Consider the following 26,540-nt stretch of genomic DNA (forward strand, 5'->3'; position numbering starts at 1 on the left):
TTTCGATGACCCTGCGACATAACCACTCGGTCGGACTGTAGTTCATATTCGAAATGGTTCAATTATCTATAGATGGCAATCCAATGTAATTTCTTCAGGTGATTACGGGCAGCCTTCTTATGATAGAAAAATTCACTGATCTGTGATATTTCAAACTAAACAGCAGAATGAGCAAACCTCTGAAAGATCAGCACCCCAAAATAAATGTTAGTTTGAAACTGGAAGACGTTATGAATTAATGGCATTTCATGTTAAGCCCTTCTTCACATAGATTAATGTCATACTTTATGTAAGCCTGTTACATTGATTTCAGATTTTATCCTTCACGATATAGATACAACATTTAACACTATATAAGGAATATTGGTATTACGATGTTTTTTGCATAAAAACAGTGCTGCGGAAACCGGACTCGTATTATAATCGAGGCCTAAGCCATTTCAAGTGTGAAAGAAGTTTACTTATACATTATGCAGACAACTATCAACCTATCGCACAGCATCTTCTTCCGTGATGTGTACAGGAATGGGCCTGCTGCTCTGTCAAGTTCACACATTCAATCTGATCAACTCCATTTCCGATTTTTTTTTTACTATACTGGTACCATAATATTGCCGTCATACATTGGTTAAATTTATTTTAATGTGTTTAAAGTTTGTTTGGAGGTTTCGTCAATTCTTGTAAAATACAAAAACAAGTCTATAAATAATTACAGATGACTACAAAGGTGCAGTTCACGCTATTTATTTAGTCAACAATCGCAATCTAACCACCAATGAGATACTGCATTGGGTAGTAATGAAAAATTAAATTATAGTTTATTTAACAATGCTCGCAACTGCAGAGGTTATATCAGCGTCGCCAGTATGCAGTAATTTTGTCCTGCAGGAGTTCTTTTACATGCCAGTAGATCTACTGACATGAGCCTGTCGCATTTAAACACACTTCAATGCCATCGACCTGGGCCAGGATCGAACCAGCAACCTTGAGCATAGAAGGCACTGAGGCCGACGGTAGTAATGAAGGATTTGGAAGAAATTATGGTACTACTAGAGATAAAGGTACAGTTTATTAATTTTCTTTCATTCCATCACTTTTTTAATGTGTACACTGTATATAGTGTAATATTTTTATTTTCCTAAAAAGAACATCTGAAAACTAGGGGTCGTACTATATTCGAGATCGTACTAGATTCGGGCCAATATGGTACTTGCTGCATTAATATATCAAAGGTATGAATTGCTCCATCTCCCTTAGCAAACCATTAGACTGCATTTCAATTAGTGACATTTCGTGTTTGCTATATAAAGTATTGTTTTTATCCCATAAAGTTTCGAGTTTTTGTTATTATTTTAAATGTCACATACAGAAAAGTTAGAACATATTTATTTCAATTGTTATACAGCAAAGTTTATATCTAGTTATCATCCCTGTGTTACTGCAAACTTGGTTCCATGAAAGTTACAGTGTATCAATATTATAAATATTGCTGCCATAGTGGTCTAGTGGCTAGAGTGCTGGACTTAAAATTCTTTGGATCCGGGTTCAGTCCCCAGTGTACCCCTGACTTATAACTTGTGTTGGGCAAGCCTATGGCCCAGGTAACACAGGGGTTTTCTTCAGGAGCTCTGGTTCCCCTATAGTATCCCAACAAATCTCCATCATCGTCTCATCTCATCACAGGTGTAGTGTAGACCAACCTCCTTGGGCAACCACTATGTCAGTAAATTGGTCTACACAAACTGACTTTATATGGGTGAATCACGAAAAGTCAAGTACCTGCCATTAATATTTAAAAAATTACAAATATTAGGTCTCTAATTTATCTCTCTCCCTCCCAATTCACTGGATCATCGATAATGTTAACATTACAGCTTTCAAAATATATCAACATTCCAACTTTATCTCAAGATCAGATTTTAATACATAATCAATTACTTCTATTTCAGCATAAAGTAAGTTAAAATTAAATGAAAATTTGTTGTATAGGTAAGCTGTAACATCCATGAAGGAATCAGAGATGCTTTGTAAGTAACAGAGCCTACATTTTAAGGATTATGAGGTATTTCAATTATTATGACAAAGGAGAAAAACTTTTTTTTTAATTACAGAAATTATATCAGTGTGCTAAAAAACAACATTTCGATCTCTTGCTGTTCATTTTATTTCAACAACGAATATAAAATGAAGTAATATAACACATGGACGAATTCTTATATTTGTATTTGCATTAGAAATTACAGGCATATCTGGGTTGCCTCATTATTCACTTCATTCATTCATTCATTCATTCATTCATTCATTCATTCATTCATTCGTTTATTTTATTCCATAGATCTTACATGAGCAATGAAGCTTTAAGATGTGGAACATGTCAACATTTTACAATATTACAATTACAATTTTTACAAATTTTTATAGTTTTACAATTTAGTGAACCATTCAATAACATATTTCAAATACTGAACACAATAAAAAATAAAGATTTACAAAATCTCTTTGATTGAGTGAAACATCTTTATTCTTGGTAGCCTATGTAACTTTTTGGTTAGGTAAGGACGGATTTACAGATTAAACAAATATTACCACACACAGGCTTAGTATACCTTATCTAATAATCAGATAATGAAGTGAGATGGGCCGTGTGAAATGATGCAATGAAAGAAAGGGAAGAGAGAAATAACTAAAAGGTAGTAACTGCTCATCCTTGCAAGGGAATTTGGAGCTGTGAGGCACAATCTATGCAAGCTCCAGGCCCAATGGCCTCTTGTCTCACTCTGTTATTCACAGTCCCATTGAACTTAAAAGAATTTTGAAGGGAAAAAGCCGAAATTGAAGCTAACCTAATAGTTGCCATATGAGGAGGACTGCTGGAAAAACTCAAGGCACATTAAATGGGATGAGAAGGACCACATCGAAAACTATGAGCCACGAAGTTAGTCTCACACTTCTTTTTCGATGGTACTACTAGTGACGACAGAGTAAACAATTCATTTCAAAACGTTACAGTTTTTCTCTTTTTGTAGGTCGAATATAAACATTTCATGTCAAAATACAGTAAAGGAGACACGACCTGTTATGTGACCCTTTCAAGCACTGTGGCTATATCATTAGTGGGTATGGAGGAGGAAGAAAAGGCTTTAGTTTGAGCTGAACTTCCGTATTGGTAGATTCGTGTAATATATGGTGAGGCAATGGAATGTGATGGTTTTCAGAGCCTTCTTGTATGACAATAACCTATAAATTAAAAGAGAACACTTGTTTTCTAAAAAAAATAACAGCAGAATACAATTTGTCAATCTGTATATAATTTCTTAATGACATTCTTTAAATAACATCACACAGGGTGTGCTAGCAATAATTTAACAAAGGGCTCGCAAGAGAAAAAACAAAGTGGGGTGGCAAGCAGAAATATACAAAGGAGGGACAGGAGGAACAATGGTTACTTTATAGTAATAATAATAATAATAATAATAATAATAATAATAATAATAATAATAATAATAATAGTAACAATTACAGCTTTTTACTTTTGAAATAGGTTTCAACCTGCCGTTTAGTTCACTGATGCCTAACAAGTCAGCTCAAATGTGGGATGCACTCGAATGTCAGTAGAAAGGCAATTATTTCTCAACCAGGATAGGACAGAAGAGATCGCCTCCCATTCTGTAATATATTTGTCGAAAATTTTAAGTCATTAACCTGGACAAGTGGAATAGTGTAAGCTTACTTCTTTCAAAAGTGGCAATCTCATATATTACACTACAGCCTCTTTCAGTCTCTTTGCTGCCGATAGTGAGAGGATTCGCGATTTTTTTTTTTTTTGTTTGTGGCTATAATTAAGTTATCCTCTAGGAAATATCGGAAATCATAATCATAAGAAGTCTCCAACAAGCAGTGCAAAAGCTGCTAAATTCCTGTATTTTCAATCGATCACCTTTACAGAATGTAGAATAAGAGAACATTTATTTTATTGATTTTATCTCGTGAGCTATTTTAACCCTGTGTAAATGTGGCTCAACACTGCAACATCTTCAGTGTGGCTGGTCTCTCAGACCAACCTACCAATATGTTCTTTATTTTAAATTTTATTTGATGTTATGTTTGTGGGTAAGATTGCTGACTTAAATTTTGAAAAACCTTGGGTTCAATTTAAGGACAGGTAGGTACCAGGTTTTGGGTTCGATCCTTGTTATTGCTGTAGAAATTGTTTAATTCAGGGTCCCATTCACTGTAACTGAAAGTTCTTATAAATTATGAAGGGGTGACAGAGAATTATTGTGAAGTTTATGGAATATCTAATATAAATATGGGCATTCTGTTAAGAATGGTTTGTCCTGAGTGCTGGGTTCAAATCTTGTCATTCCAATGAGTATTTTTTTTTTTTATAAATTCTGTATCTATGGTCACTAGATACGAGAGAGACTTATAGGCCTATTTATGGATAAGGAATCGACTCCATTGTTGGGGATCCAGGTTTCAATTAGTTACATTTTGGTAAAGGGTCCAAGGTTCAAATTTGTCATTTCACTTCAGGATTTTATTAACTTAGATCCCATTCTCCATATTTTGTAAAGGCAACGAAACTTGAAAAAGGAAAAAATGTTTCTTTCTACAATATAGTATAGATTCCCTTTCATCAGCTACCCACCATGTCATCAAATTGATTGAATTTACCATTTTACCCTCTCATTAGGGAAAGCCCCATTCTACGCCTGATATGAGAAAAATTTAATCTTGGGGAGTCATGATATATATAATATATAAATGATTCTGTGGTGTTATGACAGAAGCTGATATGTACAATTTTGGCAAAAATATTTTCTTGTCTAGATATGTGGCAAATGTTTTTATTGTTATAGCAAAACATGGCATGTCTACTCCCATTAGTAAAAGGTAAAGGTATCCCCGTAACATGCCATGAAGGCACTTGGGGGGCCTGGAGGTAGAGCCCCATGCTTTCCATGACCTCGGCACTAGAATGAGGTAGCTAACAGTAATACTAATAAAGAAATATTCCTTCTAATGTATCCCTGATTTTTCCTGAAAGAGTAACCTTTAAAACTTCTCTCCTGTAATATAAAGAAGACATACATATCAGCTTATGCCACAACACCACGGGAATATAACTGTAATTTTTAAAATAAATCAAGAACCAAAATTCTGATTTATTGTGAACAAAACACTAAAAGCCAAAATAAAAAATAGAAAACAAAACTAAAATTAGTTACACACTTCTGTTCATTGTTCATTCACAATCTTTGCACAGCACTTCAATATATTGAAGACACAGAAACTTGTTGCACTTTCTGCAGTGGTACTTAGTTTTTCTGTTTTGCTTGGAGGTCATACACGGCATCTTCCAATGGCCAGCAAGAAATGGGGTTCTTCTTGTTTGCATTGAATTTTCGAAATAGCAGCAATCTTCTTGCGTAGATGTCTTGGGATGTTGGTCATAGCAGCACGGTTAGCAAGGTGATTTTGTACAATTCCCATTTCCACCCCCCTGAGAAACTTTCTTTGCACAATGTTTTGTTTGGTGCATTCTGGCTGAATACGACTTGGCTATTGATACTTGCAATGTTTATGATGGCATAGAAGAGTACCATAGGTCAACGTCGTGTATTTATTGCCACGTAATTGACGCATAGTTGATCGACATTGATGCCACCTTTGGTTTTGTTATAATTCAGAATTATATCTAGTTCCCTGTTTCTACGTCAATGATGTCATCATCATGCATCGAAGATATCAACACAACATTCTTTTCTTTAGATGAAATGTGCGAAACAAGAGTACAATCATGACGACATGCAAAAATACTGGAGGGAATAGGCCTCGATTGTCCCTGAACAAATTGAGGTGATAACTGCTGTTTGTTTATTCTTATGATGCCTACAAGAGCCAGTTTATGATCTTCTCGAAGTCTTTCACACAGATCAAGACTTGTGAACCAGTTGTCTGTTGTAACATTACGGTTCGTTCCAGAAATAGGTTGTATCAGCCTTTTACAACGTCAGCTGGAGAGTTATTGACAGCATGGTTCGATCCCTCTGATTGCCTCCCTACATAAACTTCCATTTTCGAAGTATAAAATAGTTTGGCGTCACATAAAGCAAAAGCTTTGATTCCGTACTTACTAGGCTTCGAAGGAATGTACTGACAGAATCCAACCTTCCCTCTAAATGCTAGAAGCATTTCATCAACTGTCGTATACTGACTGAGGCTAAAGCTGGATTCGCATTTACTCACAAACAGCTCAAAAAGATCGCGAATTGGAGCCAGTCGATCTGATTGTAGTCTCTCTTGTCTGGTCTCCGAATCGTCAAATTGAAGGTGAGACAGCAGACAAGAGAAATGTTGTTTGGACATCACTAAATGAAAAATTTCTGGAGAGTTTCCATCTGTAGAAAACAGTTTGGAAACATTAACCCTATTAGATTTTTTTACACCAGCCAAGATGAGAATGCCCAACAGAGCTTGTATTTCACTATGATCTGTATCACGAATGTGATATTCTTGTTCATATTTTCCTCGTGCACAGATCTGGATACGCTGATTCGTGTAATAAACTATTATGTCACTCATTTTAGTATCGAAGAAATGCCTCCAAACTTCAAGGGGATTAGTTTTTTCTCTAATAAGCCCTCTAACTCCCGGTAAGTGATTTATTAAGATATTCTTTCGTGTAATTCTGACATTTTTCGAGGGTGCACGAATTCTCCACTTGAAGTTATCTTTTCCAAAATAAATATAGAACAGTTTGCAGTATCAATTTTAAATTCTGATAATACAGTAGCATGCAAATTAACCCGAACACGACATATTTTTACATTTTCTGTCATTGTTGGCCTCATAGCTGCTCATACCGCTTTAATTGACATCTGTAATTCCATTGTTGAAGGTCTGTCATTATTTTTTTTATAATATGTGACATTTTGCCTGTCGTTTTGTACTTATAAGCATTTCAGTTGTGTTGAAGACTTAATACTGCAATCCTGTGTACATTCTGTCGTCTTCACAAATGGATACAACTCCACGAAAACGGTCTAAAATTATAACATTAGCAGAGAATTCTTCTATGACACAGAGGCAAATTGCTGCAGAATGTCACATCGGTTTGGCTACTGTTAATTCGATCATAAAACGAGACAGGGAGACTGGATCCATCACACCCCAGAAAAAAGGAAACTGTGGCCGGAAAAGGAAGCCTTCACCTGCAGATGATCGTTTAATTGTCAGGAAAAGTAAATTAAATCCTAGACTAACTGCTGTCGACTTAACCCGCGAGTTAATGGCTACCACTGGGGCGAATATTCACGTCACAACAGTGCGGCGTAGGCTTTTGGAAGCTGGACAAAGGGCTCGTAAGCCTGTTAAGAAGCAACTGCTAACCCCTGTTATGTGCAAAAAACACTTAATGTGGGCAAAATTACATCAACACTGGACAGTGAATGACTGGAAGAATGTACTTTTTTCCGATGAGTCTCATTTCGAGGTCCACGGCCACCGTGTTTCTTACATATGGAAAGGATCCGAAAAAGTAACAGCAGCTCATCTCCAACAAGCACCCAAATACCCCCCTAAAGTAATGTTTTGGGGTTGTTTTACACATGAAGGGCCTGGAGCATTAATACCTATCAAGGGAATGATGAATTCTGACAAATATATTCACTTATTGGAAACCAGAATCGTACCCCAGCTGCAAAAATCATTTCCGGATGGCAGAGATGTGTTCCAACAAGACCTGGCACCATGCCATATGTCTCGAAAAACTACAGAATTCTTCAACAAGAAGAATATTCAAGTACTCCCCTGGCCAGGCAACTCATCCGACATCAACCCCATTGAGAACTTGTGTTCAATTTGCAAAAGAAGAATGCAAAAAATGGATTGTTCTACAAAGGAGAAGATGATTTCTGCCCTCATTGGTGTATGGTTTCGCGATGAAGAAATGAAGAATATTTGTGGGAAATTAGTGGAATCCATGCCAAATCGTCTCAGAGCTGTTATTAGGAACAAGGGAGGCCACATAGATTACTGAAGTATGTCTTAGATCCTTTTTTTATCCCGTTTGAGTGTTTTTGCATAAGTAATTACATTGTTTGGATTAATTTGCACGCTACTGTAAATGAAAGCACTAGATTTTTTTTTAGTTTTTCATTTTTACGGAATCATTACAATTAAATTAAATTAAATTAAAGTTTTCAAATTTTTCCCGGCCTGACTATTAAAGATATCACCAAATCCATACTCCAAACTACTTAGGCACTACTAAAGTACGTACACAAAAACAATTAGATCACTAAAATGATCCATTAAAGAGAAATATCATTTTGAATAACTGAAAATGTGAAAAATTACATATTGAGAAAATGGAGTCTGAAGTTGCAGTAGTCCTACAGCCAATGTTTATGTCCATATAAGCCCTTCAGAAGTATCCATCACCATAGGTTGGACCTTCCTTTTCTTTTCTGGCTGTTTCCTCCCTTATTGTTCTAAGTTTTTGTGCCCTACGAATTTTTTGGTACTTCATGCTGCAATGTTGTGGACTTTTCCGTAGCTGCAGTTGATCTTTCTTCCTCGTGAGACATACACTTTTTTTTCCCGGAAGAAATTCCAGTTCTCTCTAATTTCTGCACTAGTCTTTGTGAAACCCATGTTACACTCACATATGGCATCACTTGCAGCCATTTGCACCCGTTGCTTTAAGAAATTTACATTCTGTGGACACTTTCTCCGTATGAGGCTGTGGAGACATTCATTTGAATTTTGCGTTCTTCCTTGTAAACATCTTACCAAAAGACTGTCAGCTGCTAATCGTTGGTAAACAGGCATTATTTTGGCTAAGTCCTGGGATGTGAGAGGTGTTCCAACGTGTTTCTTATGGGGTCCAGGTATTTCACCCTTGAACTGCGCCTTCTGATAGAAATACCAAGCTGGGGAGCATTTGCTGTCTTGGATTTTTATTAGTAGAGGAACAATGAAGAAGTCTAGCATAAATGCACTTTTCATAGCATTTACACTCTCATTAGAACTGGAAACAGCACGTCAGTAGTAGTTAGTTATGTTTTTTATGGTGGTGTCTTTGAGACTACTGTAACTTTTACCTCCCAGGGTGACGCCTTTCTTGCTCCATTCCTGCCTACAGTCTCGTGGTCCTTTGCCTAAGCATTTGGCCATATGATTAACACATTCTTCTTTCTGCAGTTCTATTTCTGGACCATAAACTTTCAATTGTACTAGATGAGTGAACGTCTTTGCATCTCCACCTGATAGCATAGTTGTATAGCGAAATCCAAATTGCTCCACAACCTCTTGTCTGCTATCATCTCCATAGCGGGTAACAATTCTTCATAATTACACTGGCACTTATCTCTGTGGCCCTCGTACCAGAAGCCAAACTCTGGACTTGATGCACCCAAGTCATGTTTTGCAAGTGCACATGAGTGGCAGTACTTTGAAAGGACTTCGAAATCTAGCACTAGTCCTGTCAGAAAATCAATGACGCAACAATGCCGTAATTAGACAAGTGTGGGGTCACTTTTGTGTCATGTGCCGTCGTAGCTAACACCTATATTTATAATGTCATTTTCGCAAATGTTTGGATTTAGCTCTCTGTGGGCTTTGCGTACTTCTTGCCTCGCCTTCTGAAGTACTTCTGCAACAGATAAGGAAGTAGCTCCACTGACTATTTTGGAATGAGCATTCTCACTTAGACAATTCATGTTCATTACAGAGCAGAATTCAATGCTGGTAAAAGCCTGGGCAGTTCGTGAGTTTACATCAAATGGTGGCCGAGTTGAATGTGTGTAAATGGAACCTACTCTTTGTGATGTACAACCAGATGAGAGTTGTGTCTGACAAGTTGTACATTGTAATACTAGTCTATGAGCTAATCCATGTGATTCTGTACTTTTCAAACCAAGTGTCTTCTTCTTGCATACATTACATGACAGATCCATCAGTAAGTTGGACACACATTCTAAATTCATTATAGAATATTGTGGGCTATTATAAACACTGGAAGCATCGTCATTATACTCAATAATTATCTTCTCTATCATTTCCAATCTTTTTGTGTTCTGTTGTAATTGTGTCTGCAGAAGAAGATGGATTCTGTTCATCACTTACTGAAGACGTAGAATTACTAGGTTGTGTGACATCAAGAACCATAGGTTTGACAACATTTGTGTCATTATCCACAATTTCACTTTCAGTTCTCAATTTTTCCCATCGCTTCAGCACTTTTTCTCTTGCATTATACTGCGCCTTACGTTTTCTACCCATTTCTATTTAGCATTCACATAGCCATAATAAAATACGAATTATAAATATTCTGTAACTGAATGATATGCAATATGTGTACCTGTTGTAATAATATTAGTATAACATAAAAAATACGCAATGAAAAATACACTATTATAAAATATTTTGTAAAGTCTGTCTACAGTAAACTCGAACACACGAACTAATGAACTAGTAGCTCTAAGACCGCACACACCACTATTCATTCACGACACAAACATTAGCCCAATGTAGCTGTTGCAGCTGAAGGGAAATCTCAAGACATGTACTTATCTCTCGAGATAAACAAAGTGTGAACTCAGACACACTTGAATGAAGAAGACCAGACCCCATTGCAAGCGCAGGACATTAGAATCCATTAGAGACGTAGATTACAGAAATCTCCGTAAGGGAAGAGTGGTTTCACACATACAGGGAAAAATTTAAAGAGACAGTCACACCGTGGATATTTAAAAATTAAATACTGGGCGAAAGGGCGCAGTAATAATCTTGGGACAAGTTGCAAAATGTTATACACAAAGCGAATAAAAATAAGAGGCAATAAAATTATTTTACTCAATTTTCAGAATTTTCATGAAGTTTTCACATTAGTCCTACCTTAAAAGTCCAAAATCGTAAAAGCAGTATACATCTTAGTAAAAAATATCTGAAGGTATCCCCTAAGGCCGTTTGCACACAAAATCAGATGTGCAGCTCTTTGCGACACGATGTTTTGCTTTACAGTGTCTCACGTCTTACGACAGCTGAACACAGTCTGCTCGTAACAACTGATCTGCTGGCTGTGTAGAATTGGAAAAACTGGACTAGGCCAGAAAATGGCGTCAATGAATGAGACTGTCTATATATCAAAAATTCTATTTGATTTGGTTGTTATTTCCTAAGGGCGTCTAATAGGCCTAAGAATCTATACAATTGAAAACATCTTATAATTAAATACTAATGTAATGCACAAACGTCATTTTGTATGTTTATGGATACTTCACGAGCAACAATAATGCAAAATATAGTAAATCAATGAGTGATAGTATAGAGTAGAGCAGTAGATATACTACAAATTATTATTGTTTATTATTCACCTGGTGCTTTCATCTCATTTGAAATTTCCTTCCATATTTTTAGAAACCACATTGTGATATTGTTTCAAAGTGGGATTGTACAGAACGTATCTTTCCTGTATTAAAACAACTAATTTACCCGTATTGAGCTCCATTCTGAATAATGTGCCCTACACAACAATAGTATCTGTAGGTAAAGGAAGCGTGTAATCGTGGACATGGCTACTCACGCATGTGCAGTACGCTGCAGTTATCAGACCATTTGCTCGTGACCAAGTTAAAGCAGGCATCCAATGTTTTCTTCCTGTGTCTGCTCACGAACATCTCATCACGTCTGATTGTATGTGCATCACATAAGAAATTAAAGGAAACACGTACCAAGAGACAAAATGTTGTGTCGCACTGTGGCACATCTGATTCTGTGTACACGTGGCCTAATACATTGAGTAAAAAAAAAAATGATGAATCGCAGGTTAACCTGTAAGGTACTGCTCATATCATTAATGATTGAGAATGGTTTGGATCGCTGCACTTGACAAGCTCATTTCTGATGTGGATGCGCATGTGAGAGTTCCGACTCTGACGACTGAGCAGTCCTTTGCCACATATCGTGCATCTGAAAGCCTGTTCTCCTGTGTGCCTACGTCCATGAGTTCTGAGAGTCGCTTGGAGAGAGAATCCTTTACCACAAATTTCACACTTATAAGGTTTTTCACCAGTATGAATTCGTTCATGTCCAAGAAGGTCAATGTTTCTTGTGAATCCTCTACCACATATATTACACTTGAAGTTCTTTTCACCAGTATGTCTATGAGCATGTGTGATAAGGTTCGATTTCTGGGAAAACATTTTGCCACAGATGTCACATTTGAAGGGCTTCTCGCCTGTATGAATTCGTATATGATCGACTATGTGAGATTTTTTATTAAAGCGTTTTCCACATACATCACAAGTGACGTAGACTGGCTGGTATGTCATATTACTGACAATGCACTGAGATATTGTGCTGAACCTGCAACAAACATTACCATTACAATCAAGGGAATTGAACATGAATGATGTAAGCAGCACGATTTGGACTTCAACTTCAAATAATTAGTATATGCTTTTTAACCAAAAAAGAAATTGAGAATTTCAAAGAAATGAAAAAACTGAATCAATTACAACAGCGTTTCTCAAACTGTGGTCCTTGAGTTTTGCCCTTGTGGTCCTTAAAAAAACACAGAAGAAAAAATAAAAATAAAACGAATTGCGTATCACACTACAGCTGAAAATCTCAGAGTTTGGAAATGACACATGACAATCGCCTTTCACTTTTTCTCTCAGTACTAATATTTTATGAAATATCTTACCCTACCCGTCTACCCACTTCACTCTACTCTCAGCAACAAAGGAGGAATTTAAAGCACTATGAGCTATGAACGTGGTGTTTCTCGTCATCTTTTCCTTGCACATCTGGCGCCACATCTGTAACCCAGCCAGGGACCACCCGAATTCATAACAATGACCAAAGTACCGAACCTTTTCATGCATTGATGACTTACTTAATAGTTTTGCCAACACCCAGTATGCACATTGAAATGGACACGTACTGTACGTCGTACACCAATAATAGAACGTGCCAAATTGCATCTTTACTTGTTGAAAATCGGGCATGTTTCTGCATTAATTTTTTTATTTGTTTTTCCTGATGACAATGTAAGAAATTTTAGACTCCGCCTATTTTAAAATCCAACAGGTTTACTTTTTACAATTGCGTGTTTCGTATCTATGTGCTGTTTCAATTTCGCGGGTTTCATACACTCGTTTGACAGCACTTTGTAACGAACAACACACCGAGGTTTTGGTTCACTCTCATTGCCACACCAAGTAAGTCCAAGTTCCTAGTAACTCTTGTCATATTTACGAAAGTATTTTTTCTTTGAATAGCTACCACTAGGACTAGATATTTCTTTAATGGCACTATAATCACTGATATTAATATATTTCTTCACACACAGATTCTGGACTATTAGCACTGCCTAAATGAAGCGTTGCTTTCTTTTCAAAGATCCGGATCGAAGCCAGTTTTCCATTATTTATAATGGACACTATTTAACAGAGACATGGACAACTACTGTGTGTACCACATAAGAAGGATTTCAAACAACTAACTGCTAACAGGCAAGTGATGAATCAACAATGCACAAAATTTGTTATAAGTTACTGTGATTGGCTACAAAAATATAATTACAAAAGTATTATTATTAATTAATTATATTTTAAAATACAAGTACACTGGTATTAAAATATGCTACAAAATGATAAATTTGCTTTCGAAGGGAACAAGAGTAAGGTGGTCTGCGGAACTGTTCTGATTTTAAAAAAGTGGTCTTCACTTCAGAAAAGTTTGAGAAATGCTGAATTTCAAAATTTACAGAAATTTATGTGTCAATTCTGAAGATTACAGTGAAAGGTGCCTAGGAAGACTTTAAAAACATGAAGTCAAACACATGACATTATGATGACCTAAGTACAGTAGAACCTGACAAAATGGCTACCTCCACTCAACAGTCACCTCAATAAACAGTTAGGCGGCTACCTTGCACTGTGGTGAGTGGCCAGACACATTTCACAGATTGACCTGTATTAGATGATCAAGCTGGCCTGACCCATCAAATTCGTACAACATGTTGCACTTTTTCTTTTCTGGGTGCAATAAATGCACCTTCCTTATCCACTCCTTAGATTGCCAGTATACGAAGTTGTAAATTACTTGTGACAATAAATAAGGCAGAATGACTGAATAGGACTCAGAAGGAATGCTTGGAAATAGGAATTACCAACTGGGAAGAACTAGCAAAAGACAGAACAGAGTGGAAGCATTTTGTGAAATCGACATGGAGTGGACATGCTCCAAAATGTCCTTTGATTGAATGATTATCGAAAAGGCCGACAGTTTGCAAGCTGTTTGTTTGGAGATGTATTGAATACTGTATTCTCAGTGGCGAAATTTAGAGCAGTTTCACATGAAGAATATTACTGTTACAGAGAAACACTCTCTTAAATTTAATTAGTGAGTTTAGTTGTGCAGTCAGTGAATCTATGATACAGTGTATACATACAGTAATGGGTGATAAGGAAATGGTGGTTTCAAGTTTGTAGAAAAGGAGAAAAGTGATTCCTCGAAAGCAATAAAGGAATTTCTGCTAGGAACCTTGCGGAAATTTTCCAATGCAGTAGAAAGCAAGTCAATAAAACTATTAAAGAGAAAGAAGGGATTTTAAAAGAATGGGAAGAAAATACACATCAAAGAGTGAAGAGAAAAACGGAGTTGAAGTGTGGAGAAGTGGGCAATTTCGTTCACAAATAGTTTAAATGAGCAAAATGATAGTTAGTGGACCAATACTATGGGAAAAGCATTACAGAAAGTGAAAGAATTGGATGTAAAAGATTTTTCTGCTACCAATGGTGGCTTATGCCACTAAAGAGAGTTGTGCAAATACTAATCAAACAAGAATGAAAGATTTTTCACAAGTTAATTAACAAGCCATATTAGTGTAAACAAATAGTAATTATATGTGTCTGATTCAACAATGATTAGCATTTATGATTATTTTCATTATTACAATAGTATATTAATGAAAGCATTAATCAGTCAATTAATATTTTACTTTCAATACATCTAATTATGTAATAAATCGAGATCTTATCGCATTAAAAAATGTCATAACCTTATTTTAGCAGTAATTTGAATGGCCATTTTTTTCGAAGAACTGCTAGTGGCTGCTTTAGACAGATTTTTCTGTATATATCACACTCCCAGTAAAATACCGTGTCATATGTCGAAAATCATATTACTTTCGTAAATTATTTACAACGCTGTTTTACTAGTTGGAGACCCACATGAAATTATAATAATAAAACAGTAAATTATCAAAGTTTTGGTATCTATTTAATAAAATATTTTCAGATCAGTATCTTATTAGGAAATAGCATATCTTTACAAATCACAATTTTCAAGTTACGACACTATTTTACTGGGAGTGCGATATGTTGATACCTTCCTCCAGCCGCAAGCAGTGCTATTTGCATCTTTTATCAATATTTTTTTTTACCTCAATTCAAATTTCATACAAGGACTAAATAACAATAATATGCAGAAGTGTCTACACACATCGACAAATAGACAACAGATTGCGCAGGAGTGCAGAATGGCAATAAATAGAAAGAGGTATAGGGATAAAATTTTCAGATGAATTGCGAATTTAAGGAAATAGATGTACGTTCCATTCTGAAACCTTCACAAGTACAGATACTTGTAAATGCGTAATAGTTACAACATATATGGCTCTTATTGTCTGTACTGTAATTTCTTTATTCTGTGATAGGCATCAATAACAATGCTTATAAAATATACTTCTGAAACTTCAAAGACAGTAAAGAAATTTACAGTGCAAAATGCTAATATGAGAACTTTTAAATATTCATCACATAATAAAAATACTATTAATAAACATTAACTAAGAAACAAGGCACAGCTTGAAACCAATTAACACACAAGAGATGTTACAAGGTCTGTGAAGTCTCAAAGGATTCTGAGCAATAAGTCATTAGAATACAAAAGATCTTATAATACTTGAGTGCATATATTTTGCTTCTTTATGAATTCTTGTACATGTCATAGGTTATTCAGTTGCGAGAAGATGTCATAACAAAAATGAGGAAAAAGTGAAATGAGAATCCAGTAACACATATTAATACATCAATAGGGAGAAAGGAACTGACTACCTTACCCCATTATCTCCAGGCTTAGTTGCCTCATGAGTGAGCCTTATTGGCATCACTTATCCTCATAAGTTCAAACCATCTTCGGACAACAACAGTATATCAACTTCCAAAGCAGCGTGTCATATGTTCAGATACTACTTTGTTTTGTGCATCACAAATCTTGCAGAAATTCCCAAAGATATAACTCTTGTCCTTTATGACAATTGAAATTGAGATACTTTGAACAGATAGATGTGCCTTAAATGCTGTAAAAGTAATAATGTGTTTGTGTTCTTTGACACAAGATTTATGTGAGTAAAAACATGACTTAAGCCATTCAAGATCTTTTTAAAATTACAAGGAAACAATCAGAGATTTTGCAAATCTAGCTTTCAGGCAAAGATCCCTTTGAAGTAGACTTGAATAATTTCAAAAGAAAACGTGTTCTGAAGCTGGGTATTGATCCCAGGACCTTTGACTGAATGCACCAATGCTCTGCCAACTGAACTACCCAGGAACTTCACCCGAACTTCACCCAATTTTTCCCTTCATGTGCACAGAAACTGTGTGTGACATGAAATTGTGGTTTTCTGTTAATGTACATTACTGTAAGTATGTTAACAGAAAACCACAATTTATGTCAAGTCACACAGAGTTTGTGTGCACTCGATGTGGGTTTCTGGCATCTTGTCAGCCCACTGGAGTTATGTGAACATGAAAGGAAAAATTGTGATGGTGTCAGGTGAAGTTCCTGGGTAGCTCAGTCAGTAGAGTGTTGGTGCATTCAGCCATAGGTCCCAGGATCGATACCCAGCCCTGGAACAATTTTTCCCTTGAAATTAGTCAAATCAGAGATTTTATTCAATATATGAACATGTGACACACTGTTATAAAAAAACAAATATGTACCCTTGGTCAAAATGAAAGTAGCAGCATCTCTAAGATTAAGCATCAATTGATTACTTCAGTAATCGTTGAGGAAAATCAAGCTATTTTCACAAGACTATGCACATAATTTTTGTAGTTGTAATGATCGATAGCTATTTATAATCACAACAATCTCGTGAAGAAACACTTGATCAGTTACTGTACTGGAGTGAAATAGTCTATACCAGTGTTCATTACAATCCAAGTACTTACTGCAGTATTCTTAGCTCAGTGGTAAAGAATTAGTTCCTTGTTGTTGAGGTTGCACATTCAAATAACCTTGGTACTGCACAGAGAATTTTTTATATTATATATGTAATAGATTAATGAAAAAATTAAGTTTATTCCATTACTTCATGCCTATAACAATTTCCTCTTTTATTATTTGGCTCTTATCTTTGGCCAATACATAGTTTAAAAGAAAGAGGGAATATGATTTTTAATTAAAATATTATTGTGGCATAAAATAAAATAATTTCTTAAGTAAAAACAATAATCATTAATACATATTCACAAAGAAAGATGGAGAAAAGAAAAGAAACAAAAAAGCCATAACCTCAATAATTACCAACAGACTTCTGCATTTATAACTCTTCTCAGCCTGTTCGGCATGGAGTTAACTAATCTAGGAAAACAAGTTCTATTCTCTCTAGAACTTCCCAAGAATTCTGGATGGTGTCACAAATCATCTTCTGTGCCATAGTGGTTAGAAGTAAAATGATAAATGAAATGGCAGAGTTATATTAAATCTACTGGTAGGAAGCAGCTTTATAGCCCATCATGGCAAATGTGCATATGATTTTTTGGTAGATGGAGAATTAATCAAATTGGGGAGGTGACGAATTTGTACTCATTCTATCTGATAGAGGAACAGTTGACTTTATAAGGACAAATGTTCATCATAATTGTAATGATCTGTAAATAAAATCAACTAATATTAGCAAATTTAACTAAAAACAGTACATTAAAAATGAGTACGGTAAAACCAATAAAAAAAAAACATCAATAGTGGCTATGAACATGGACATTATGACGAAATGAAGAGAAACGAATGGCAACATTTGAAATGTGGATATGGAGAAGAATGGAGTGTGTGTAGTGGACAGACAGAATAAGAAATTAAGTTGTGTTGGAAAGAGTGGTTGAAGAAAGAACGATGCTGAAACTGATCACAAAGAGAAGAAGGAACTGGCTGAGTCACTGGCTGAGAAGAAACTGCCTACGGAAGGATGCACTGGAAGGAATGGTAAACGGGACAAGAGTTTGGGGTAGAAGAAGATATCGGATGATAGACGACATTAAAATATGTGAATCATATGCGGAGACTAAGAGGAAGGCATAAAATAGGAAAGATTGGAGAATGCTGGGTTTGCAGTTAAAGACCTGCCTATGGGCAGAACACTTATGTATATATGTGTGTATGTATAGTGAATACCTGCAGAACTGTAGCTCCTCAGAGTGACTGCCTTACTACCCCTTTTACCCACCCACCTTTTCTACCAGTGTGATCATAGTGTTCTAGTTACACTTGGCTGCATCAACATTCATTCTCGAGGTGCCAGGTATACAATATGCTATCAAGAATTACAAATTAACAGATAATAAAATCCTTAAGGAACATACCTTTGGAAAGTAAGAGAAAAACGAATGAGGAAAATAAATTAATTAAAAGATATGTAAAATAAACTTTAAAATGTATGTGTGCATAATTATAATGTAAGAAGGTCTACTATGTATGTATCGTCCTATTACTAGTAAAACCGATTAAGTCCACTTTTTTTTAAAAATGAGTTAAATACAGTCTATGACTTGTCTTTCTATGCTCTGTAATCTATTAAAATGGAATAAGTCCGAAATGTTATAACAACAAACCAATTATATATATTACTTTATTTGAAGAATTTATTATGACTTTTTGTGCATTAATAAAGTTTTAATTCCTGTGTTTACAAAACTTGCATTACTGAACTTAACTGGTTATTACTAGTAATAAGACGATATATAAATTGCATGTTGATAAGTGAGTGATAGTTATATGACCAGAGGTCAATGCTGTCATTCAACATTGTAACGCACTGCAGCCAAATAAATAAATAGATAAATAAATACATAAATAGATAAACAAATAAATAAATAAATACACAGAAGGCATACTGCAGTTTGAAGAGAACTGGAACATAGCAAAATCTAAACCCATGAAGAAATGCTAGCCTACTTCCAAAGGAAATGGGAATATGATTTTGTTGTTGCTGTGTCCCATCCAATTTATTTCTACTCGTCATTTCAATATTAAACCACATTTCAACAAATTCCATATTAAGAATTATGGAATGGACGAATTTTCGGGTAAGTTCATTATTACGAACTGTTCATTGATTATTTATTTATATGCTGTTAAATTAAGGACATAACTCGTGTTCATTTTGAAATGAATAGTGACTTTCAAGGTTCATTACTTAAATGCTATAAATTTATGTTTCTGTAGGGAAGATAGAAGGAAAGTTTTCGAAAATCTAAAGCAGGCTGGGTGCAAACAAATCTCAAAGAAACTACCGACAGGAAATCTAGCATAATTGTAAACACTGAAACGACATAATGTATTATAAATACAATGACTTTATTACAATCATTTTTGAAAATTACAGTGCCGCCACTGATGGACCTTGCACGCTCAAAGAATGTAACCAACTCTATGCAGAAGTCGATCATCCTCAGTAGAAGTGGAATGAGGATGACGTCATATTTCCCCTACTTTCGAGTTCTGCAGGCCTGGTATAGGCTTAGTGGCTCTGAACTTTCCTGCATGAAGTCCAGCAGCCTAACCACTACTTCATTACAAGTATGCTGTGCAAGTTGTTACCAAGAGTACCTTGTATTATTGCGTGCAAGAAACTGTGTGGAAAAATTTTCTTTTGTGAATCATACACTCACCCAAACAGGACATAGACAAAATTCAGCCAGTTCCATTTTGACCAAGTGCACAGTAAACACGAGCATATTCAACTGGAACTTCATAATCTTAAGCAAACCAATCATCTGAATCATTTCCCTCCTTGGCTCCACTTTACAACAGAGGTACAGAATTATAGTAGTGATGCACTGATAAAAGTTAGGGATACCTACACTACAATAAGGAGGGTCATAAAACTGGAAAACTGAAGTGGGATGAGACTCACCTCATGTCTTCATTTGTAGAGGAAATCCATTGTCCTGTGCTTTTGAGATGCAAACTTCTCTATGACTCTGAAATTAAAGTCCTTCATCTCATGAACTAGAGGCTTTTCAATTGCCAGCATAGCCAGTGCACAGATGCTATCTTGCTCTATGGAATTTCTGAGAAATGTTTTGATTCGTTTGACTGTTGGAAAACATCTCTCGGCTTCTGATGTTATCATAGGAATAGTAATTAAGATTTTCAGCAGTTTTATCACTTCAGGAAATATGTCTTCCAAATTACTGTTAACAAATAATTTCAAAATAGGAACAACTCCATAAGCTTTGCGGAATTCCTGTCTGCTATAAAGAACCTCAAGCTCCGTATGGAGACGTTTCTCATCAAATAATTGTGGATATGTGGTTAAGGCTTCTCTAAACTCCTCTATCGGAAAATTATTTTGAAAGTACGAAAACTGCTGTACACTGAGTAACTTGGCCACTGTCAGGTAGTAGATGTAAGTGAAGTGTGCCTTAGCCTTGGCAACAATGACATCACACACTTCTTTCGCAGCTTCAGATTTGTTTTGTTCTCTTCCCCTCTTGCTTGGTGGAGGGTCAGAACATGGAGGAGGAATTTCATTAATACTGTCCCTAACTTTCTTAATACTGCATTCAAATGCCGAAAGTGCATTATGTATCTGTTCTGCATCGATGTTTCGTTGCTGTATTCTATCAAACAAAGCCTCAACCTTAGGCATTATTTTGCTAAAAAATGAAAGCCAGTAAATGAATGTAGGATCTTCTAAAGTCCGGATGTGACTATCACATTCACGTAGGGTAATGGAATCAATAGGTTTAATCTGTTTTATTTCTTGAAAGCTCTGGATCAAATACTTTCTGTTTTGAGAAATGACTGTGACTGTCTTGCTGTCATAATTCCATCGTGGTGAAACTCCTTTTGGGAGACGTATTTTGATTTCTTGGTCAAGAGCTTGTGTGGATTCACATGACCGTGAAAAAAATGGAGGTATGCTAGAGAGATTGGCGAAAAACAGACGAGCCTGATCAATTTCTGATGCTGCATGCTCCATTACTAGATTAAGATGATGTGCATAACAGTGAATATAGTGAGCTCTTGGAAAACAATGTCTTACTATTGCCTGCACTATTTTAATACTCTTATTCGTAACCGATCCGCCATCATAGCTCTGTGCTATCAATTTGTCTGGTGTTCCTTTCAGGTGGACATTCAGTTCTGTTATTAGCTCTGAAGCAAGAGTTTCTGCGTCATTATACAAAGGACTCAGAAAGCCCCAAAACCTCTCTACAGGTTCACCATTTAAAACATAACGATACACAATCACCATGTGGCAACGAGTGGAAACATCTGTGGTTTCATCTATTTGAACAGCTAGAAAGTCTGCTTTCTTAATTTCCTCTGTAATTTGGTCTCTACACACGTCCAGCATGCACTGCAATAATTCGTTTTGTATGTTTCCACACATTCCTTTGAAAGCAGTTGCAGTTTCCAGCTGCACCTTCATGTTGCTATCAAGGCACTCAACAAAATTTACAAGACCACGAGATACTCTTGGACTGTCCAACCCCTGTGACTCATCCTGCAATGCCATTGCCAATTCAAATGCACCACAAAATTTTATGCAATCTATAAGCCTGGACAGTATATACCTGTTTTTTTCTACAATTTCATTTCTACGCTTTATCTCCGATCTGTGTCTTTGATTTAACTGTGTTGCTATACTATCTCTTCCTAGCATTGCCAAATTCACTTGATTGTCCACATGCTTCAGTGAATACTCGTGTCTTTTCACATAGCAGCTCAAGTGCACCAAGTCTTTGACTCCCCTTTTTGTCCATGAGGTGTCTCCACCAAACAACAGACAAGGGAAACAGAACAAAGCATTCACTACATCACACCCACATAACCATTTATATTTTTCATACCAGTCCCTTTTAAAAGATCTTCTGAAAACTCGTTTCGAGGTCGTCACTATGCTCACAATTGCCAGATCTGGCTGATGAGGTCCAACTGTCTTTACCAGCAGCTTCTCTTCACGTGTTAATCTTGAGAATGGAGTCCGAAGAAGACGCTGCACTGAATTCAGTCTAATAGATACGTAACAAAATGTCATAAAAAGTGTAGAGAAAAATAGAAGTTTGGTTAAAATTTATACTACTGATACAGTTTCACAACACATTACATAATAATTTTATGCAAATCTAGTCTTTCAGGTAAAGCTCCCTGTAAAGAAGATTTGAATAATTTCAAGGGAAAAATTGTTCCGAGGCCAGGTATTGATCGCCAGCCCACGCGATTTGTGTGGATATGAAGGGAAAAGTTTAGACGGTGTCGGGTGGAGTTCCCGGGTAGCTCAGTTGGTAGAGCGCTGGTACGTTCAACCAGAGGTCCCGGGATCGATACCCAGCCCCGGAACAATTTTTCCCTTGAAATTATTACATAATAATTTGTTACAAATTACAATCAATTAGTACATTCTCGCACTGATTGAAACACTGATGGAACATTTCATATCCTGAGCAAAAACTTTCACCTATACCTAAAGCCTCTGATTTCTCTGTTTTTCACACCCATTAAAATACCTATGGTAGAACTCAAATTATCCGGACTAATTGGGGATCGTGCCGATCCGGATATACAGAAATCCAGATAACTGGATATAGTGCAGGAATAATTAAAATAAAACGATGTCTGACAAAGTAAAAACCCAATTTTTATTGATATAAATTAAGCAAAGATAGGTAGGCCTATGTATGTACTGTACTGTATTGCACTATTAAAATTGTATGTTAAAGTAAATAAAAACTAAAATTAGATACAGTATTGTACACAAATTAATTTTAGTACAGTTCATAATTCTATATAGTACCTCTACTCTATTTTCCTTGGAAGATCTCTCAATGCAGTGGCTAAAAATACCCAACTAGGGCATGTAAAGGTCGACAACCCGCGCTCTCACCATTCTTGTCACGATTTACTGTACAGTATTAATTTTTGTATTTCCCTCCAAATCAATCTGGATATTTGGGGACCTGGAGAATTGGGGTCCGGATATTTGGAATTCTACTGTAATTGATAATATAAATCAACCATTCTAGAATAAAATGGAATCTTAGTACATTACCAAATTTTATTTTCAATATATTCGGAATATGAATTATATTATTGCAAATCTTATAACAATGTATTATGTTTATGACAGTTGGACCCATTTAGGCAAAAACGTTCACATCTACCAAAATCACTTCTAGTTTTACTATGATTTTCAAAATTATGTGCGACAAATCCTGGTCTCTCTCAGATGCATCTACTTCAGTACACTGATTCAAGTAATGATAAAGTTGAGCCTAAAGATGGCGCACATATAGGGTATCACCTTAAGTGTAAGTCACTTAAATAAGTTTCTCAACTCTGTAGCTCACATCTGACACAGTAAGATGATGATGCTTGAAAACTTCAGACATAATCCATATGAAAAGAAAAATATATTTTCAAAGATCTCACATAATGATATGATAGAACAATTTCGAAGTGCAAATTATGAGAAATATATATTTTTTTCTGAACAGTAGGGAGGAAAAACAGAAACCTATTTATATGATCGTCTTTTTCTAATGTTCTTGAGACCTCTTAAATACTAAGATAATATTCTACTGTGACAGATATAAATACGGAGTTTAATGGACCCCACATTGAAGGAAATTGTCAATGATATCATTCTGAAACTGTCCTGAAGATCATAGTCTCACCATAAAAAAAAACTTCATGAACACACTCACCTTTCGGGCATGACGTCATTCTTCTCTAATGTTACATCTTCCATCTCCTCCTTGACCATATTTTCTTCCTGTTTTAAAAAAAATCAAAGATTAACATGACAAAAGAATAAATGATTTGCAAACACTATATAGGACATTTCAGTCCAGTTTACCTATATCTGATGGAGCTTTTGTTATGATTTTCATAATTTGTTTATGTGGTTATCGTTTAAATTACAAAAATTACCATTGAAGGTTGAAAAATTTCTTCATAAAAGTTTTCACGATTTACATAAGATGTACAATTTATTTGATGTGATTTCAGATGACATTTTTACAATTACACCGATACAATGGGATGGTGTGAATAACACCCATGTCATTCTGTAACATTAGCACGACAATTCATATGGTTGAGAGAGAAAATTAGGTAACATGCAAGGTAAGAAACTATAAATGAGACAGATTTTCTACATGTCACATCTAGAGGCATTCTAGTACATAAGTATTTAAGTGTACTCGTACTTCTTAAAGAGTCGAATGAATGGTGCGAGATTATGATAATAAGTAAAGAGTGTTTTTTTTAATCAAGAAAAGACCAAAAAGAGGCAAAATCAGTCTCAGATTGTGTTGTCCATGTCATAAGGAGGCAGTTAACATAGCAACATAATGCACATAATAATGTTGTTCAATATAAAAAACACTAAGTCAAGCAAACAAAGAAATATCCACAAGTGATCATTCATGCAAAGGGGGAAAAGTCACTTTGTTTAGTATAAGCTAGGCTTTGTTTCAGTTACATCATTTGCAGGAGAAAAAGGAAAGAGAAACTTTCAATGTTCCCGCAAATCTATGCACTGGTCAGAACAAAAATGCAGTTGTGACTGGAATATTATATTATTTTCTGAAAACTGGCAAGCATTTTACTTCCATAGAGCACAGTTTCAATTGATGCACACAGTTTTTATATGCCACCAGATCGGGTATTTAGCTGTTTGGAGAAGGCCTTCAGTAATATTGAAAAAATCATATGTCGCTCTTGAATATGATTATTAAAGGTAGGAATTTATACCACAACATGAGGATATTAGGTTAGTTGTGCTTAGACTGTCGTTACGTCATGAATGACGTGAAGCCTGAGGTATGGCAAGGTTACAACTGAAATGTGTATTGCAGCAATTGAATGGGGATTAGTTTCTCGTGCGTAGGGTTCAGCGTTGTTCTCCGGCAATTGAGGGTCTGCTGCAAGAGGAAGCTATGTCACATTAACCATAACGTGAGAAAATTAAGTCTGTTACGAAAAGGGTTGTATCCTAGAATTAGTCAGAATGCTCTGGCATTGGTTTGTGCACTGCCACATCTATATAGTTTATGGAAATGAGCAACATATGGTAGGAAGTGCCTAAGAAAGTTGAAATTTCACTGATCAGAATTTTGTGGCATAGCTTCCTCTTGCAGTGGACCCCTCAATTGGTTTGTTTACACTGCACTGATTCGTTGGTTGGTTAGCCACATAAAGCTACACCCTCAGCCTGCCTATACCACGCCAGAGTTCCCTAACAGGTACTCATGCACCTGCATTGCTAGCTATACTCCTCTCTTTTTCAACAACAAACACACTATGCATGCCTAACCTTGTAGTCTCTGTGGGTAAATTCCTGTCTTTAATGATTATATATTCCAAAATTATGGTCAAATATTGTTTCAAGAGTGGAATGTCAAAAACTTCGTATAAAGCACTAAGAATGTCTTTTGGAAGTTTCCTTCAAACTTCATAAAGAAAAGGTTATTTCTTATGTGAAGTTCAACTATGTCATGCAAATCTTTATTCAAAACACCTACTGTGGAGCACATCTGGAAGTAGACATTGTGAAAAAGAAATGAGATATTGTGTGACACAAATGAAGAAAGCAAAAGTGTTAGGAAAAAAAGAAAAAGTAAAACCACTCAAACATGGTGATGTTCAAAACCTCATGAAATATTTCAGAGTTCCAAGGTCTAGAGAGGAATTCTATCATGACGAGCTGAACATGGAAGGCAAATCTACGAAACTGGCAGATGGAATAAGTCAGTTTTATACGATGAACATAAAGCATTTATTTAGGCGAAAAGTAGTTCTGTTTTGAAATTGAAAGCATAATTCTAAGGATGTAAACAATGGTTCTTTCTTTCTTTGCAAGAGTTTCTATTTTTTGGTTCATTTGTTTTGAGATATATAGGGTATTTCAAAAGTCAGTTCAAACATTAAACCGCTTAAATATTATAATATTTGAGATAGGGAAAAAACAAAAACATTACAGTGTTGAGTAAACAACAGGGTTTACAAAACATTGGGAAGATGTCCGCCATTCTCTTGTTCAACATACAACATTCTGTCTGCAACACCATGAACAGGGCAGATGTCTTGAAATATTGGCAGTTTCTTGCGAGATGGCATCTTTCGGTTGCAGTAGGGTTCTTGGATGTGTCAGGAAAACTCGTTCTTTAAGGTAATCCCACAACCAAAAGTCGGCCGGATTGAAATCTGGAAATCGCGGGGGCCACATT

General features: G+C 35.8%; 1 protein-coding gene across 3 annotated transcripts in view; it reads right to left on the minus strand.

Annotated features, from left to right (window-relative positions):
- Window positions 1-2,148: 2,148 nt before the first annotated feature.
- LOC138710565 (gastrula zinc finger protein XlCGF8.2DB-like) overlaps window positions 2,149-26,540 on the minus strand; it is a 29,062-nt gene continuing 4,670 nt past the window's right edge. Inside the window, exons 3-5 of one of the 3 annotated variants that reach the window (XM_069841549.1) lie at window positions 24,015-24,082; window positions 20,216-22,322; window positions 12,239-12,375 (exon numbers count right to left, since the gene is read on the minus strand). In XM_069841549.1, coding sequence (XP_069697650.1) covers window positions 20,225-22,322; window positions 24,015-24,082 — 2,166 coding nt within the window. In that variant the 3' untranslated portion in view covers window positions 12,239-12,375; window positions 20,216-20,224. Of the gene's footprint in view, window positions 12,376-15,405; window positions 22,323-24,014; window positions 24,083-26,540 lie in introns of those variants that run through there. The other 2 variants (XM_069841550.1, XM_069841548.1) reach the window with 2 other exon arrangements.

Source organism: Periplaneta americana, chromosome 12, assembly GCF_040183065.1.
Source record: "Periplaneta americana isolate PAMFEO1 chromosome 12, P.americana_PAMFEO1_priV1, whole genome shotgun sequence".
NCBI classification, from domain to species: domain Eukaryota; kingdom Metazoa; phylum Arthropoda; class Insecta; order Blattodea; family Blattidae; genus Periplaneta; species Periplaneta americana.